General features: G+C 43.0%; 6 protein-coding genes across 6 annotated transcripts; 4 read left to right on the top strand and 2 right to left on the bottom strand. All coding sequences in view use genetic code 12, as the record gives it.

Moving 5' to 3' along the window:
- Positions 1-444: 444 nt before the first annotated feature.
- Positions 445-1373, top strand: CXQ85_002676 (uncharacterized protein; the record flags this gene model as incomplete). Its single annotated transcript, XM_025486341.1, has 2 exons — positions 445-472; positions 523-1373. The coding sequence occupies 2 exons, from the start codon at positions 445-447 to the stop codon at positions 1371-1373; spliced, it is 879 nt and encodes a 292-aa protein (XP_025343891.1).
- Positions 1374-1432: 59 nt separating this feature from the next.
- DPB4 (DNA polymerase epsilon noncatalytic subunit) lies at positions 1433-2149 on the bottom strand (the record flags this gene model as incomplete). The annotated part of the gene is made up of 1 exon (XM_025486342.1): positions 1433-2149. One exon carries the CDS (start codon positions 2147-2149, stop codon positions 1433-1435), a length of 717 nt encoding a protein of 238 aa, XP_025343892.1.
- A 1370-nt stretch (positions 2150-3519) lies between these two features.
- On the top strand, positions 3520-8232 carry SAS2 (Sas2p; the record flags this gene model as incomplete). The annotated part of the gene is made up of 2 exons (XM_025486343.1): positions 3520-4519; positions 4790-8232. The coding sequence occupies 2 exons, from the start codon at positions 3520-3522 to the stop codon at positions 8230-8232; spliced, it is 4443 nt and encodes a 1480-aa protein (XP_025343893.1).
- Positions 8233-8439: 207 nt separating this feature from the next.
- CXQ85_002679 (uncharacterized protein) lies at positions 8440-10145 on the top strand (the record flags this gene model as incomplete). The annotated part of the gene is made up of 2 exons (XM_025486344.1): positions 8440-8485; positions 8533-10145. 2 exons carry the CDS (start codon positions 8440-8442, stop codon positions 10143-10145), a joined length of 1659 nt encoding a protein of 552 aa, XP_025343894.1.
- Positions 10146-10185: 40 nt separating this feature from the next.
- SMF3 (putative divalent metal ion transporter) lies at positions 10186-11751 on the bottom strand (the record flags this gene model as incomplete). The annotated part of the gene is made up of 1 exon (XM_025486345.1): positions 10186-11751. One exon carries the CDS (start codon positions 11749-11751, stop codon positions 10186-10188), a length of 1566 nt encoding a protein of 521 aa, XP_025343895.1.
- Positions 11752-12978: 1227 nt separating this feature from the next.
- CXQ85_002681 (uncharacterized protein) lies at positions 12979-14682 on the top strand (the record flags this gene model as incomplete). The annotated part of the gene is made up of 1 exon (XM_025486346.1): positions 12979-14682. One exon carries the CDS (start codon positions 12979-12981, stop codon positions 14680-14682), a length of 1704 nt encoding a protein of 567 aa, XP_025343896.1.
- Positions 14683-14729: the final 47 nt, after the last annotated feature.

Below are 14729 nucleotides of genomic sequence, written 5' to 3' on the forward strand. Positions count from 1 at the left end.
TTGGAGGGGTTCAGTAGAGTATGCGCGGAGTGGCTGCAAAATGCACCTATAGTGTCGATTCTATAGTACAACGTTCGCTTGAAATGGCACTAGAAAGCAATAAGCGTCATCCATCTCGTCTAAGAATCACGATGTAATAGACTTTCCCTTCTTAGCTCTTCGTTTCAGTCACTTCACTTAAAATACACCTCCATGCCCAGGACCGGTCAGTCAACTTCTCGAAAAATTTCTTTAGAATGTTCCCCAGAAGTACTTCAATTCTCTGATCCAGAAACTCAACAACTTCCTCAATAAAAAATAGTGTTCACTTACATTGGCCAGTTGCAAGTCGGATCCATCTCGGTCCTCCAAAGCGCATCTACCTAAGGCTGGGTGCGCTTTCGTGCAGTATACATCAACAAAACCATTAGCTCCACAGAATGATTAAGCTTTGTATTACCACCAATGACATACAAGGATATCCACAAGCAACGTACGTATCGACTTTTCTTCCATGTGAAAGCCTGCTTTACTAACCGACAGTTATATTCACGACGCTCACGCTCAATTCTTCCACTTTATACTCCACAGAAAATGTTAAGCTAGCGCACTCCATAAATAATTTGAACTGTTCTGAACTTGTTCTGCTGGAGCTTGGGCTCATCAATTCATCCAAAACCCTTATAGGGCTGTTCCCTGTTTATACCAGTGGCGCTGTCACGAAGACGTTTCTTTTATTGTACTTCATGAAGAAGACGCTCCATAACCCTGATGGTAGCAATGATCTCGTCACAGTCGTCACGTTGGCACATCATGATGTGAACAAGACACTTATCTTGTCGATTCTCAAGAAGATTATGGACAAGTATTTCGAGTTCCGTAAGGAGATGAGTTCCACTACGGACAATGCCGATTCGCTGTCGACAGCTGATCAGTCTCGGAATAAACCCGGCGAATTCAAAATGTATATGACTCAAATTATCAAGTTCGAAGAGATGCAATACGAGTCAAATCAGCGTATGTATAACTATGGCAGCATCAATCGTGGTGACGACGATAGTGATGGTTCCGGGCCGTCCAGAGGAGATGTGATCACGCCAAACCAACTTCTCTTGGCAAACGAAGAGGTGGGTGAAGTCCGCCTGTTGATGCTTGATAACATAAACAAGCTCATGAACCGAGGAGATAAAATTAACTCCCTTGTGGACCAGACTGACCGTCTCACATCTTCATCGCTGGTGTTTCAACGAAAAGCTCAAGCTATCAAGCGCAAAATGTGGTTCAGCAATGCGAAGTTCTGGATCGTGTGTGTTTCCGTCTTCATTCTCTTGCTATACTTCTTCATCGGCTTCGAATGTGGGTTTCCGCTATTCGGCCATTGCATAAGGCATTAAAGATAATCTTATCTGATCTCGGTGTAGCTTTTCTTGAAAGTCTGATCTGACCAGACCTTTTATTCATCCTCCTCGTCTGGAACTTCTGTCGTGTCTGCGTTTTCAGCCTCGCTGTTGCTTCCTTCTAATTCGTGCTCCTCTTTACCAAGCAAAGCAATCGGGTTTTGGGTATGGTGGTCCTGGCTGGTTTCATCCTCTTCAGCATTATCATCGTCGTCGTCCTCCTCGTTGACAGTATTAACTTCGGTCTCGTCCTCATCTTCGTCATCATTTTCATGTTCTTCATCATCGGCATCTGCCTCTGGGTTACCTGGCTCCACTCCATTCTGTGAGTTATCCTTCAACTTCTTTGCCGCTGGGCCATCCACATCCTGACCAGCAGCCTTTGCTTCGGCCTTCTGCTTCTTCTTGACCTCTGCATTGTGTTCAAAAGTAGCTAGCTTCAGCTGGACTTCACCCACAAAGCCCGTGAGTTCAGCCTTCTCCAATGCCTGCAAAATATCCAGCGAGTTAACACTCTTACGACCAGCATTTTTAGCCAACTGTCTTGCAAAAAACATCAAATGAGAAACGAACACCGTGGCTGACCTTTGCAAGGCAGTTAACGAGTCCTTGGAGATGATCATGTTTCCATCGTCAGACTGGATGATGTTCTTGGCGAGTTTCTGGATCACCGACTTTGGAAAAAGAATATCATCAATAGACACGAATTCGGCATCCTTATGGTTTTGTGGGAACTTGCCCTCAGCGTTCTTTCTCCAACCTTTTGGTGGCATGCTAGTGTTTGATGGTACTTGGAAAGAACGCGTTTCGCGATATCAAGAGGGTCTGGAAATCTACTGGCAGTGGAGTCACGTGTATTCTCCAGCAGAGAAGGTCTACAAGATATTGAATAAGTAACAAATAAAATTGATTTTATATACTTTTAAATGATGTTTCTGGCTGATCAGGTTAATTCAGCCAGAAAAAAAAAATCAGGTTAATTCAGCAGTGGAAACAAAAAACACCATGCTTAGTTCTCACACTTGCACAGCGAGTCTTGGGAGCAAGTGCAATTGGCACAGGTACAGTTGGTACATTTGCAAGCAGAAGTTGGGGCCATTTTTGATATTATTCTTTGATGTTTGTAATGAAAACAAAAAAAAAAATAGAGATGTTTGCTGCATATTTATATTCCTTGGTGAGAGGTTTTTGCGTAGGCTGGATGGCTGCAAATGGCCCTTGCATAATGCGTCATTTGTGCCTCCAGTAGGTTAGTCAGCGACGACCTTCATAGCAGAATGCCCGCTGTGCTAAAGTGTGACCGCAAACGCTTATAGAGGGTCCGGGTACGGATGAAGAAGTAGCAAGAAGGTTCCGGGTACGGATGTAGAAGTGGCAAGAAGGTTCCGGTACCCGTTGGCGGTGTGACGACTGGGGCAATAACCGCTCGATACATGCGTTGTAGGGTCATACCAAGGCAAAAGTCTCTCGGTGGCAAATTTTATGGACACTTTAGCTGAAGTTCTGAAAGGTGGTCGATTTGGGATTTTAAGGTCGACTAGTTGGAGATAGCTCTAGTCTATACTTTCTCCCTTGATCTGGTTTAATACGCTCCCCATGGTATATATGAAGTTAGCATTTCGGCCATTTCCACTTTCCGGAAAAAAAAAAACACTTTCTATAGCTGAACACTGGAAGTCTTCAAGCGTTTCTCAATGTTCATGGCCAACTCTGAAGTTGAATTCTTCCTTTCGTGAATGTACAATCGTTGGATTACCCATGAAAAGGTCAACCACTATTATTTCAAAAAGTTTATCCTTCTCTTCCTCTCATCAATCCTCCTAACCCCAGCTCCTCTCTAACCCAGCCTTATCCCTAATCTCTCTTCTTCATGCCTCTAGATGGACTTTCGCAGCCATCAACCTACCATACTCCCCAGCTAACACACCACTACGTCAACCAGCCATCCCATACCCCATTCAAATCACAAAAACCATACCTTTCCACGCCTTGCCAGTCCCACCTACCACCATCCCCTCTTCACTTCTTCGTACCATAGTGGTACCTACTCTTCCCATCCATCGCTTGTCGCGGCCCCATACATTCGCACCTTCCATCAACACCATCAACACACCAATCCTGATAGATGGCTGCCTCCCAAGCAATGGCTTCTCTAGACGGTTCGCTCCCGAACCCAAATCCTCCTCCCAAGCCATCTCGAACTTCAAACCTGAAAAAATCAGACGAGTACGGTGTGCTTAGTGCTCCAAACATCGGACTGGTAGTGCTTGGAGAGTACGAGTTCGAGACTTGGTACGGTAACGGCGCGTATTTCAACTCAAGCGGAGACCTGGAGTTGGGGATTGACTCAATGAAAGGCGGAAGCTCGCTGAGAAAGAAGACGCCGCAAGCACCGCTGGACTCTCTGATATGGCTTGACCAGCTCTTCGTCTGTGAGCACTGCTTCAAGTACTCTACTGATGGACATAAGATGACGCTTCACCGAACGTTGTGTCCGCTCAAAAAGCCATTTCCACCTTTGGGGAGACTCGTTTATTCAGATACCAAGGCACCATACCTTATAAAGCATGTCAGAGGGTATACTCATGAACTCTTCTGCCAGAACCTTTCGCTTTTTGGAAAACTTTTCCTTGACGACAAGTCGGTTTACTATAATGTAGACTGTTTCGACTTTTACATTCTTTACGGTTTTGATCCTCTGGATGAAGATATCACTGGCTCGGTTCTACGAAAGTACTTCAAGCCGATGGGGTTCTTCTCACGAGAAGTGAATTCATGGGAAGCCGATAACAACTTAGCGTGCATTTGCGTATTCCCGCCTTACCAGCGTCTTCATTTGGGCCAGCTCCTTATAGAGTTTCTGTATGCTTTGGCCCAAGTGACTCCAAACATGGCTCGACTGGGTCCAGAGTTTCCACTTTCCCCATACGGAAAGGTGTCCTACCTACGCTTCTGGTCAAAGAAACTAGCTTCTTTAATTACCACCGATTTGGCTCATAAAGACACCGTCACTCTTCGAGAGCTAGGAAACGCAACGGGGTTCCGTAAGGAAGACACTCTACTCGCACTAGAGTATATGGGCATACTAGAAGAAGACCAGGACGAAACAGTCTATGTCAGCACATCCAAGGTTGAAGAATGGTGTCAAAAGAACCGTTTTGATGGTTCTATTCATCAGCAAACATTAAATCCACATTGTCTTCTTCTATAATTTGCAAGTGTTTGGGGCCATCGGGCATGCATATGGACTATATCAATGAGGTACGCGAATGCCTGGCTTTAGAAGACATCACCTCCATTTGCCCTCACCACCATATCATATATAGAGTCGATATGGAAGATGAGTATGGAAAAACCGAGATTCTTTCAACCAAAACCGAAGCTTGAACCTAAGAGCATTTCCCAAGACACAGCGCCTCCAGCCACCGACCATACAGAGGACGCGCCTGATTCATTGTTCGTTCAAGAGGATGAAGACGAAGACGTGATAGAGGTCGTTGAAGAGGTTCATTCCAATGGCAAATCTCAAGAGCCAGTAAGGACATCGCAAATGTCTCTGCTGCCTCAGCAATCTTTCGGCACAAGTCAACATCCAGCCGAAGAGAACAGTACTCTAATATCACTGCAAGACTCCAATGGCTCAGACGCAAGGCTATCACAGATCGGTTTCGATCTTTTCCGGAGCCAGCTAATATCGATTATTGGAGATGCTTCCTCAAAGGCTTTGCAGTATCTTTATAAGAAATACTTCAATAGGCCGAACTATATTCAACTTGCAACAAACGAGTACTTCAATGGACTAGATATTGGTGCTGATGACGCGGACCCAAAGACAGCTGAAGTAAAAGAGGAGTCGGAAGAAAGGAAAGAAGAAATAAAGCAGCTTTATGAACGGATGAGATCTCAGGCAAAGCAAGACCAGGAGATAGCCAAAGCAACTCTGTGGCAGAGATATATTGGTACGCTCCATCTAGAAGCGTGGGCTACAAGACCTTATCTTCGGGCTTTAACATACAAGCAGCGTTTGGTAGTGAAAAGACTCATACCGAGCAAGATCAAGAAATCTTCCAAGGTCCAGGCAAAGTTTGGTGATTCAGCAGTCATTAGACTATACACTGACGGTACTGATAATAGGGAAATTGGGCGTTTACCTGAAGATGTCACACGTATTCTATCACCCTTGATAGATCTTGATCTTGCCCATTTTGAAGCGACCGTAATGATGGAGACCAACAAACGGATATCTATCGGTGATCCTTTCTACATTCTGATTCGTTGCTTTCTAAACAATAACACTTTTGTTAATCATGATAAGTATGTTGGAAGCGAGGATGTTGAAGACTCCTCGCCAGCAAAGAAGAGGAAGGTAAACCAGGGTGTGGGATTCAATTATTCACAAGAGACTGATGCTGAAGCAGCTTTGAGGCTCAAACAAAAATCGATCTCGAGACTTTTCGAAAAATTACAAATCACGCCTTTTGACGAGAATGCACCCGCGGTGGACGAACTTGTTGTTCTTGATGATGAACCGTCCAACGAAATAGATACCCAACAGGAAAATTCGTCTGTGGACGAGCTCAGTCTTGATCAATTGAAGGATTTCTACACAGCCAACCAGCATTCAGAGTATTTGAATGATTTGCCTGAGACAACATCGCCTCCAGAAGAAAACTTCAAGTTGGAACTTCGACCATACCAGAAGCATGGGCTCTCGTGGATGTTGGCAAGGGAGAAAGAGATTGATACACTTGAACGCTTATCAACGACAGATGGAGAAGTTCTTTCAACACAGAAGCGTCAAGCTATCCGTCAGGAAGATGGTGTGGTGAATCCCCTTTGGAGCAAGTTTAAGTGGCCTTCTGATCCAAATACCAGTGACTCGGGTGAAACAGAGGAGTACTTTTACGCAAACTTGTACAATGGTGAAATGTCTAGAGATAAGCCGATGATGAAAAGTTTTATGAAGGGTGGTATACTTGCGGACGAAATGGGTTTGGGTAAAACCATCTCTATATTGTCTCTTGTTCATTCGGTTCCTTACGACTCCCTGGCATTGAACTTTGAACCACCACGCTACGCGTCTAAGACCACCTTGGTTGTGGTGCCAATGTCTTTGTTGTCACAGTGGAAATCTGAATTCGATCGTTCGAATAACAATAAGAACCATCGTTGTTTTGTTTACTACGGCGATAGTGTTCAGGCTGACTTCTCACAGACCTTGTGTGGGCGTACCAAGAATATTCCCGTTGTTGTTTTAACGACCTATGGTACTGTTCAGAACGAATGGACTCGTTTTAATAAAATGCGAGATGAAAACGGAAAACTTCCCAAGATGGGTCTATTCTCTGTTGAGTATTTCCGGATAGTGTTGGATGAGGGTCATACTATAAGAAACAGGACAACTAAAACCGCCAAGTCTGCACACGAATTGGAGCTGAGGCGAAAGTGGGTTCTTACTGGTACTCCTGTGATCAACAGGCTCGATGATATCTTTTCTATTGTCAAGTTTTTGAAACTAGAGCCATGGAGTAACTTTTCCTACTGGAAGACTTTCGTTACGTTGCCATTCGAACAGAAGAAGTTTAATCAGACTTTGGATGTGGTAAAGTCCATTCTACAACCGATCTTCTTGCGTCGTACCAAGAACATGAAGCTGAAAGATGGTCAACCCCTTATAAGTCTTCCTGACAAGGAAGTGATTGTCCAAGAGTTGGAGTTTAGTAAACGAGAGCAGTTGTACTACGACTTTTTCAAAACAAGAGCATTCCAATCTTTCAAGGAGGGAATGAAGAGTGGAGACTTATTAAAGAAATACACTCAGATCTTGACTCATATTTTACGTTTGCGCCAAATCTGTTGCCACGCTGATCTTGTTTCTGGAAGTGACGAACTTGATGAAACATGGGCTCAAGAATTGGCTGAGTTTGAGAAACCATTTTTGACTGAGCGTTTTGAGAATGATACCAAGTTGAAGCAAGTGATGTATTCTCTTTATAAAAGGATTGATTTGCCTAATAGTGAATGTTCCATTTGCACCCAGTCTCCTATTAATGTGGGTGAAATGGTGGTGACTGAATGTGGTCACAATTTTTGCTTCCATTGCTTGAAAGAGCATATCGACTTTCAATCCAATAATGGTAATGATCCTTTATGTCCAGATTGTCGTGGTCCAATCTCCATCTACAGGTTATTTAAGGTCAGAAACAAGGAGACTGACAAGAAGGAGGTGAGGTTCCACACGAATGAAGACGTGGATGATCCAAGTTCAAAATACGATTTTCAGCTTTACCATTACGATCCAAACAAGACATCATCAAAGATTGAGGCTCTCATCGAGCATTTAATTGCACTCAAAGACCAAGCTCCTGGAGAGCAGGTTGTTGTGTTTTCGCAGTTTTCCAGTTACTTGGATTTGATCGAGAATGAGCTAAAAATCATGAGTAACAACGGCACAGAGTTTGAGGTTTACAAATTTGATGGTCGTTTAAACCTTAATGATCGAGAGAAGATTTTGCAGAGCTTTACAGCTGAACGAAAGATGAATGGTAAAGTTGTGGTGCTCCTTTTGTCATTGAAAGCAGGAGGCGTTGGTCTTAATTTGACCTGCGCTAACCGTGCATTCATGATGGATCCTTGGTGGTCACCAAGTGTTGAAGACCAAGCTATCGATAGAATCCATCGTATTGGTCAAGCCCAAAACGTGAAAGTGGTGAGGTTTATTGTTAAGAACAGTATCGAAACCAAGATGTTGCGCATCCAGGAAAGGAAAAGAATGATGGGAGAAGCCGTCGAAGTCGAAGAAGAAGAGCGCAGAAAACAAAGAATAGAGGAAATCAAACTCTTGTTCGAAGAATAATTTTCCCATACTGTCATGAAATACCCCGGCTTGTATATAGAAAAAGAAGTGGGTAGTAAGCCAGTTTCCTGCATGTACATTATCAACATTGAAAGCGAGTAGAAAAAAAAATAGCGACTACAAGTACTTGCCTACATTTGTTTACCGCACCATGAAAAACGAGAAACAGAGTATGTATAGGATAAAATGACGCTGAACCTAAATATTATGTCGCGTATTATGCTTCATGAAATAATACTGGGATTGATGAAGGGTGCAGCAATTGAAATTATGTTATTTTGGATTGTTACTAACAAACAGTCGTCAAAAAGCTACTATTAGACTTCCTGGTGGTTCTCGAACAAGCCGACACTCTTGGGATTACCACGCAAGAGCTGATCCCAGAGGGCTTTTATGAGGCAACGCCGGAATTCATTCTTGAATCTTTTCAAAGACATACAGAAGAGAATCCTGATGGAAAGAAGGTGACTATCCAGCAGAAGCTTGGGCTGAACAAATACACGTCCCCATACCAAATTTATCATGATATCAAGATTGCATCCAGCGAAGAAATTGTCAAGTATGATGTTGGTTCTGGAAACTACAAGATTGTCGATTACTTTTTCAAGTTCACCACTGAGCTTTTGATTAGAGAGACTGGTCGTTTGGGCCTCCGAGTCTTCAACGATGACGAAGAAGCTATTAAAGATGACCCAGAGGATGTTCTCAATGTTCTACGTGAAGACTTTGACAAGATCTCTCAGAACTACGATGTTGCCAACGGTGAGACCGTTGTTTTCATGAATAAGGTCGAAGAGCCTCCACTTCCTTCCTACCACAGCTTGTACTCAGCGCAGCCACCAGCTGAGCCTAAGATTAAAACTCAGCCATTGTTTTCCAGTTTGACTGGCAAGTCGGCTCTCGACACCAGAAATACTATTGTCCCTGATCCTTATCTGTTAGCAAAGGTGGTTGGTTCGACCAAAACAATTCCAAGCAACTCGGAAACTTTGAGAAGCTTTGGAAACCCACTTACTAAACCGCCAGGTCCAGGTCAGCTCGGCGGCCAAGTTTTGGATAGTTTCTTCCATCCAAACTGGTACACTGTGGAAGCTCCAAAATGGTTGGTGTATAAGCAGAGAGCTTTGAAACCTCCAGTGGAATCCACGTTGGTCAAGGAAACTTTCGACAATGAGTTGCGTACTTTTGAGAAAAACTCAAATACCATTAGGTCATTTGGCCCTGCAACAGATCTGAGGAATTCTGTGCTTAGTTCTGATCTTCGGAACGCTGTGTGGTACAACCATTTTGGTGCCAAGTTGATAGAGGATATCAAAAATAAGTACAACGGTCATGTTCCTGAAACTGAGCCTCAAGAGCCAACTTCAAAGAGCACAAAAGTGGACGAATCAATGGATGAAGATTCGCTTGTCGATGATCACCCAGCTGATGTAAAGGACAGTCCAATCGAAAAACTGAACCCAGCTCCCAAGCTGGATGTTATAAAGCTCGATAATCTCGTGTATTATAGACCAGAAGATGTGGCAGCGTTGGAGGAATTAAAGCAGGTTAAAGACGAAATAAAGGGCTCACCTGCTAAAGTGCAAAAGCTCATATCTCAGAGTCTTCTAAGGCTCAACAAATTGCGTCAAGAAAGATTCGCGAACCAAAACCATACCAGAAAGAATGTTCCAACGGTGGCAGAGGTTATTCTTTACAAAAAAGTAACTAAGCTTCTCACAATCCTTCTCCAATCCAAAGCTGGCCAGGACCAGTCGTTTGCTCATGAGGTCAGCAAACATATTCCTGTTCTTCTCAATGAGACACCTGGTGTTTTGCCAGGACACATGCCTTCATCTACTTCCGCGATCAACAAGACCGGCAGACTTGCAAGTATCAGAGGACCATACAAAAAGAAGAAGAGCTTTATGTAAATGTCTATCATATTCTAATGCCACACCTATGTACTTTTAATTAAACCTCAATTCCAATGGAGAAAAGGTAAACCAAGTAAATGTTTAAAAAGGTAATGATAAGCCATGTGCTAAAAGCAGCCACATTCAACCACCTCCCGTTCTCAAAGAACACTAATTTTTGGGTGGAGCCATTGGCTCCATCCCCCTCATCCGATAATAACGCCGTCTGTTCATCAGGAGCCTCTGAATTGATATCATTAACCGCCATGTACTTGCGGTTGGCGGTGAACCAAATCAAAGGAGCACTGACAACAGGAAGAATAAAACTCAAAACCACTTGAGATGAGTTCATAATGGTAGCGACACCTTCGCGTCCCAAAATTATAATCACAATCAACACAGGGATGATTGCTAGGACTCGAGTTATGATACGACGAATCCAAGGTTTAAACGACCAATTAATGAAGCCTTCTGAGATAATCTGTCCGGCCATAGTGCAGACAATGCCAGCACTTTGACCCGAGAAGAGCATTGACAATGCAAAGATCAAACCGGCAGCTGGCGATATGTAATGAGACAACATTTCATAAATCGACAACAAGTCGGCATCATCAGCATCAGGCTTCCCGTATAATGTAGAACCAGCAACAATTAAAATGGACGCGTTAACAAACACTGCAATGATAAATAAAGAGAGTATCAACTCGATGTATGAGTAGTTCAAGCAATACTTGATTGCAGAATAAGAAGGACGATACTTCCGAGCAAGGCTTGAGCCGTCGGAAATAGCGAGAAACTTGTTCTGGCTCAAAGCAAGGGCATCGCTTTGTTCATCACCAGAATTTTCCACTTCTCCGTCCAGATTGATGGAAACGTTTCCGTTCCTAATATCGTAATCCTTCAAACGTGATTGGACCAAAGATGATCCAAGATATAAAGAGTGAGGCATAACGGTACTTCCGACAATGCCACAACTCAAGAACAAAGCTCTAGACTCTGTGAAAACCTCCATGTTGACTGGCAAGAAACCTTCAACAATCTTACCAAAAGAGCCTGGTTCGAAGTCACATTTGAAAAGTTCAACGACGAAACAGACACAGGTAGCGGCGACCAAGATCGAAACCATGATCTCAAAAGTCCTAGTTTGACGCAAGTTTCCATCCTTATGATATGCGAACAAGATGATGAGCACATCAAGAACAGTAATAAGCACGCCAAAAACCAAAGGAATGCCAAACAAGATTTCCAAAGCAATAGCAGTGCCCACCACTTCAGCCAAGTCTGTAGCTATAATGGCGATCTCAGCACAAACGTACAAAAACAAGTTAAGCCACCAGGGTAAGTTCAAACGGCACATTTCAGCCAAGTCAAGGCCAGTAACCGTGCCTAGTTTCACACAAAGGCACTGCAACACCACAGCAAACAAATTACTAAGGAAAATGATAATCAAAAGACTATACTCGTAATCGGCACCAGAGGAAACTGCAGTGGAGTAGTTACCAGGGTCCATATAAGCAACCGACACCATGATGCCCGGCCCTATGAAGGAGGCGTATTTCTTCAAGATACCCAAGCCCAGCTGGAAAGCCAGGCCGCCCGTGGGGATTCCAATCAGCTGAGACATAAAGAGTGTGGAGCTAAAGATGTGAGGATTGCGAAGGTCGGTTCAGGATTTTTCTCGGATATGTCAAACGATCGCGCTCTTATCAACATGCGAAAAGTGGTTATCCGAAACCCAATCACAAAACGGATCAAATAGGAAGGTGGTGAAGGAGGAACAAGAAATGTAGAAAAAAGGTGAATATTTGTTATATATTTTTGGGGAATGGACAATTTTTGGTTCTTCTATTGCCCTATACCATGGAACCACACTGTGAGCCGCTCCATGAATGTGACAAAAAGATAGCACATTATACCCCAGATTTGCACCCAGCATAAAGCCTAGACGTTGGCTTGAATACACACTACATTGTGATGGGGCACCCTGGGGGTTTTGTATGGATAAATAAGGGCTAACTAAGGGATTCGAATTTTTGTTTAGACAAATGTAACGTGGGACCACATTGGCATGTGGCTTGTGTTCTGAGACATTCCATGATCTTATGTCTGGCAATGGGGTATAGACGAGTGAGAGCAATTTTATTGGTGGCTGGCTTTTTTGCAAGTATAGATCAATGTTTGTACCTTTTTGGAAACTTTCGGTGTTGTAGAGTGTCTTACTTGTGCTTTTTGCTATTCATGTTTGGTGTTGCTGGCTACACTAGCAACATAGGCTAACTGTGAGTGCTGCTTAGTAGACTGGCAGTCCAAGGCCAGCTTTAATCTTCCGAGCACCCTTCTTTTTAATGATAATTCTACCTTGTTTCAAAATACTACAAATATTTGAGTCTTTTCTTTTTGGTAAAAAAAAAAAAAAAAAAAAAAATAGAGAAACTGGACTATTTTACAATAATACATTCTTTCTGTTCTTAGGTTCGTTTTTCGCAACCATCTTGCCAAAATGGGCCATTCTCATAATCTGGAAACCATAAAACCACCAAACAATTCCTTTCTCTTTCAAGCAAAAGTCCACTTTGAAATCACAATTCGACACATGATTCTTTAAAAGAAGTATTCTCTATTATTAAATCCCCTTTTTAGAAGCCTCTAGTCCACCTCTCTTCCCTTACTGACCACCAATGTCTGTTCCTGTAAACCGCACTTCGGGTGCGACAGATCTTCTCTCGCGACAACCACCAATAGAGAGATCAGCTACTTATCGAGATACTTACGTCCTGAAGACCGACACTCTTTCACTTCTTTACTTCATAATTGAATCCCTTCTTTGGTTGCATTTATTCCCACCCGGTCAATGGCCTTGATAACTAGACTAGGACGTCATGCCAGGCTTCCGTTGAGACCATGTACGCTCACTACAAGAACGCTTATACGCTACAATAGCTCCCAGAACCAAGAGCCCAAGCCAGGGAAAAGCAGCCTTGAGCTTTCCCCTATTACTTCCATCTCGGATGGACTCAAAAAGTACGTCAGGTGGTACCCATACGATACCGTGACTTACTCAACAATACAAACATACTTGGGCCTAAGAAGAAACACAAGTCGCTCAGAAACCATCCTTGTTGGTCTTCTATACGAATCAGATGAGGTCCGCAAAACATCTCGTGTTATAGAATCACTTCTAGCTGATCCTTTATCTTCTAATAATCAAGAATGGTACATCCCATTGACTCAGAGATCTAGAGAAAAGAATAACCTATTGTCTTTCAAGTCACCCGACCCAAATCAATTCACCCTTCCTGGAGCTTTTGAACGGACAGTGGCGAAATATGATGTTCCATCTCCCATCCTAAGTCCAGAGTTAAGGAGAACTTATCCTGAAATCTTCGAAGCACTGACCAGTGCACCTAATGGCTTATCCATTCTTGAAATTAATAGAGAGAGTGATGTCCATAAACTTACAGACAATTGTCAATTTTTCATCTATGTTACGAGTGAGTTTTCTACTCTCATGGATAATCTCCCTCGCCATGTTCAAAAGAAAATTATGCTCACAATCATTGATAATAAGGAGTTTTCTCCACTGTCAGCAGAGCTGACTCCGGTTACTTTCGAGAGATCAAACAATGTTACACATCATTCCATTAAGATAAACTCAAAACAGGCTTACGAAGGTATTCAGTTGTTCCTTAAAGAAGATACAAAGGCTGCCACAGAGTACTTCGACTCCTTGCAAAGGAGCAATATAATAGAGATTGGAAAGTTCATGCTGTGGTATTTGAGAACGGAGAACTTGACGTCATGGATGTTCCACGTCATTTGCACGGAAATTGCTCGTAACAGTCTTTCGGAAACAAGAATCAGACAGATCTATGATGACCTTAAGTTAAACAGCTTGGTAGAATGCAGCGCATCAATGCACACTGAATTGCAGAAGGATTTAATCCCTCGGACAAACAACTTTTTTGACAGGAAACTCAGATGGTACATGTTATACTGGAAGAACGATAATGTTGAATACTGGCTCAAAGACTTTTTCCAAGGTAACTTTATGCCCAAAAGCATTGAGAGCTACAACTATGTCAGAGGTCAACTCACAGCGAGACTTCAAGAACAGAAATTTGCTGCATACTCAGATAAGATTGGTGTGATCAATCCATTGAAGGGCTTCAAGCGGAAGCTTGTCAATGAGAGGATAGCCAACGAGATCCAACCAGTGGTATACAGTTGTCTTGCTCTTGGATTTGTCTACTACCAGCTTCCCTTGACAGCGCTTTCTGTCTTGGGTTATCTATTTGTTGGACTTCAAGCGAACACCGCCTTTGCAATTGGTCTCCTAGGCTGGGTTCTAGGCTTTAATCATGTCTCGAGAGAATGGGATAAATTCACCAAGGAGTGGCGAAAAGACCTTTTCGAAGAAGTTCGCCTTACAATTAGCAAAGGCTGCGTCGATGATGGTCTTTTGAAAGAGTTGGACTCGAGATTTGAGGAGAGTAGAATGTTGGCTTTGATCAAGCAGCAGGTGCTCGAGGCACTTCAGAAGTACAAGGAGAAATAATAATAAAAGTACTACAAGGGTAATATTCTTTCTGGTATGTTTATTTG

The sequence above is a fragment of the Candidozyma haemuli genome (genome assembly GCF_002926055.2).
Source record: "Candidozyma haemuli strain B11899 chromosome Unknown D_2014730914, whole genome shotgun sequence".
Classification (NCBI taxonomy): domain Eukaryota; kingdom Fungi; phylum Ascomycota; class Pichiomycetes; order Serinales; family Metschnikowiaceae; genus Candidozyma; species Candidozyma haemuli.